Raw genomic sequence first — 2,857 nt, 5'->3', positions numbered from 1 at the left:
CTCACTATAAAACAATCCTATATTTGTTTTCTACCCATCGCTATACACCGAGGCGGAGATTCATTTTTATTATAAAGACAAACTTGAGGTGTACATACACCCCAGCTTTACTGCTGCTGCTGCTGCTGCTGCTGCTGCTGCTGCTGCTGCTGCTGCATGCGTTTGCATGCGTATGAGGATTTTGGGGCTTGGCTTCTCTTGAGGGGATCTATTTGTGTATTGTTTGTTTTTTTTTCTTTTTTCTTTTTATTTATATTTTGTTAAATTATTTTAATTTATTTATTTATATTCATCAGCAGAAATAAATACGTTTCTTTTTCTCTTTTTCTCTGGAGCCCTGAGGCCTCCTCGTGCTGCTGCTGCTGCTGCTGCTGCTGCTGCTGCTTGCAGCCATCTGCTGCTGCTGCTGCTGCTGCTGCTGCTGTCTCCTCTTTGCTGCTGCAGCATCACCCCCAGAGCTTCACAAGCCCAGTGCCTATAGGCGCTCCAGCCCCTTGCTGCAGCTGTAGCGGGAGCAGCAGCAGCAGCTCCTGCTGCTGCTGCTGCTGTTGCTGCTGCTGCTGTTCTTGCTGCTGCACCGCTTGAGGAGACGATCCCACGCCAGCAGCATGTCCTAGGAGCCGTGCAGCTGCTGCTGCCGTCCCTTCTGCTGCTGCTGCTGCTGTTGCTGTAGCTGCTGCTGCAGCTCTAGCTGCTGCTGCTGCTGCTGCAGTTCTTCTTCCTGCAGCAGCACTACCCCGCTTCTCCACCAACCCCACCCCATCACCACCCCCACCCCCCTCACCACCAGCACCACCGGCACCAACATCACCAGCACCAGCACCACCAGCATCACCAGCACCAGCAGCAGCAGCAGCAGCACCAGCAGCAGCAGCAGCAGCAGGAGCAGCAGCAGCAGCAGCAGGAGCAGCAGCAGCAGCAGCAGGAGCAGCAGCAGCAGCAGCAGTGATGGATAGCCGTGCTGCCCCCGCTGGGGCTGGTAACAGCGGGGGCGTGTCTTGTGGTTATTCTTTTTTTTCTCACTTTTCTCCTTTGTCTCAGCAGCAAAGACAAGCAGCACACGAGATACTACCAGGTTTATATTTGGGTTCTGCTGCAGCAGCAAGAAGCGGCACCTGGCTGCAGCAGAATAGAATAACACATATATTATGTTTACACAGTGCTGCTGCTGCACCTCAGTTGCTGCTGCAGCAGCTGCAGCAGCAACTGCAGCAAAGAAAAGAAATTATTAAATGTAATCCGGAAACAGAAACAACAAAAATATATAAACAGCAGCAGCTGCTGCAGCAGATGCAGCAGCAGCAGCTAGTGCAGCACCTCACCGTACACCCCGATAGATATGTTTACTGCTGCTGCTCTGTTGTCGATACACCGCAAGAACTTATGCTTCCTCTTATTCCTTTTTGTTTAGAGTTTATTGATAGGGCTTTATTAGATAGAAACTATAGATTGCATCCACCTACAGAGCAGCAGCTTGCTGCTGCTGCTGCTGCTGCAGCAGCAGGAACACCAGCAGCAAATGTTAGATTGCTGCAGGGGAGAAGGAGAAACCACTGCTTCATAGAAAAAGAAAACATATGCAGCATGTTCTCTTTTACCCAAGATGATTTCACTCAACCTGCTGCTGCTTCTGCTGCTGCTGCTGCAGCTCCTGCTGCTGCTGCTGCTGCTGCAGCAGCAGCAGCAGCAGCAGAAGGACCAGCAGCAGCAGAAGGACCAGCAGCAGCAGAAGTTGCAGCACAAGACGGATCGCCAAGCAGCCCTTCTCCTCCCTCCTCCTCCTCCTCCTCTTCCTCCTCAGCAGCAGCAGCAGCAGCAGCAGCAGCAGCAGCAGCAGGGAGAAGGGGAGCTGGGGGCCGCGTGCTGGTACACTGCGCAAAAGGTATAAGCCGCAGCGCCTGTGTTATTCTTGCTTTTTTAATTTATAGAAAAAGTCTCCGCCTCGATGATGCTATCTCCTTTCTCACCAAAAAGAGACCCGTTTACCCCAATGTAGGCTTTCAGGTGAGTTTTTTATTTTTTTTTTTTTTTTTTTTTTTTTTTTTTTTTTTTTTTTTTTTTTTNGGGGGGGGGGGGGGGGTTGGGGGAAGGGAGAGGGTTTAGGGTTTAGAGAAAGGAGACAGTAGATATAGAGATAAGGGAGACAGGAGAGACAGAGAAAGGAGAAAGGAGAAAAGAGAAAGGAGACAGTAGAAAGGAGAAAGGAGACAGTAGAAAGAGAAAGGAGACAGTAGAAAGAGAAAGGAGACAGTAGAAAGAGAAAGGAGACAGTAAAAAAGAGAAAAGAGAAAGGAGACAGTAGAGACAAAGAAAAGGGAAATGAGACAATAGAAAAGAGAAAGGAGACAGTAGAAAGAGAAAGGAGACAGAAGAAGGAGACAGTAGAAAGAGAAAGGAGACAGTGTAAAGCATGGTGTCTCTGTGTCTCCTTTTCAGGTGCAGCTGCAGTATTTGCAGGATCGGCTGGAGGAGGTGCGGCCCGCTCTACCCCACAACATTGAGAGTGATGAGCAGCAGCAGCAGCAGCAGCAGCAGCAGCAGCAGCAGCAGCAAAAGGGAGCAGCAGCAGGAGCTGCTGCTGCGCATGCATTCCATGCTACTGTCTCCATCGAAGACAGCGAGCCCGATATATTCAGAAGAGACCCAGACGCCAGAACCAGTGAGGGTTTAGGGTTTCTCTCTAAACCCTAAACCCTAAACCCTAAACCCTAATATCACAATAAAGAGAAATATAAAAGGAGACAGAGATGCAAGCAGACAAACACAAAAAGAAATAGAAAAAAAATAAAAAAAAAAAAGGAGACACAAGGAGACACCCCATACAAACCAGAAAACCCTACTGCTGCAGCCTCCTCCA

The 2,857-nt window shown here is 49.4% G+C and overlaps 2 protein-coding genes across 2 annotated transcripts in view; one reads left to right on the top strand and one right to left on the bottom strand.

Annotated features, from left to right (window-relative positions):
* Positions 1 to 613: 613 nt before the first annotated feature.
* EMH_0043700 (uncharacterized protein) lies at positions 614 to 832 on the bottom strand (the record flags this gene model as incomplete). Its single annotated transcript, XM_013495870.1, has 1 exon — positions 614 to 832. The coding sequence occupies one exon, from the start codon at positions 830 to 832 to the stop codon at positions 614 to 616; it is 219 nt and encodes a 72-aa protein (XP_013351324.1).
* A 771-nt stretch (positions 833 to 1,603) lies between these two features.
* The window catches only part of EMH_0043690 (dual specificity phosphatase, catalytic domain-containing protein, putative), a gene marked incomplete at both ends in the record, with an annotated part of 3,885 nt that continues 2,631 nt past the window's right edge, over positions 1,604 to 2,857 (top strand). The window contains 2 exons of the mRNA XM_013495869.1: positions 1,604 to 1,882; positions 2,437 to 2,659. Coding sequence (XP_013351323.1) covers positions 1,604 to 1,882; positions 2,437 to 2,659 — 502 coding nt within the window. The remainder of the gene's footprint in view (positions 1,883 to 2,436; positions 2,660 to 2,857) is intronic.

This window comes from Eimeria mitis, genomic scaffold (genome assembly GCF_000499745.2).
Source record: "Eimeria mitis Houghton genomic scaffold, Emh_scaff1797, whole genome shotgun sequence".
NCBI classification, from domain to species: Eukaryota; Apicomplexa; class Conoidasida; order Eucoccidiorida; family Eimeriidae; genus Eimeria; species Eimeria mitis.
Note: the sequence above shows the minus strand (reverse complement) of the source record. Positions and strands in the feature narration are given on the sequence as shown.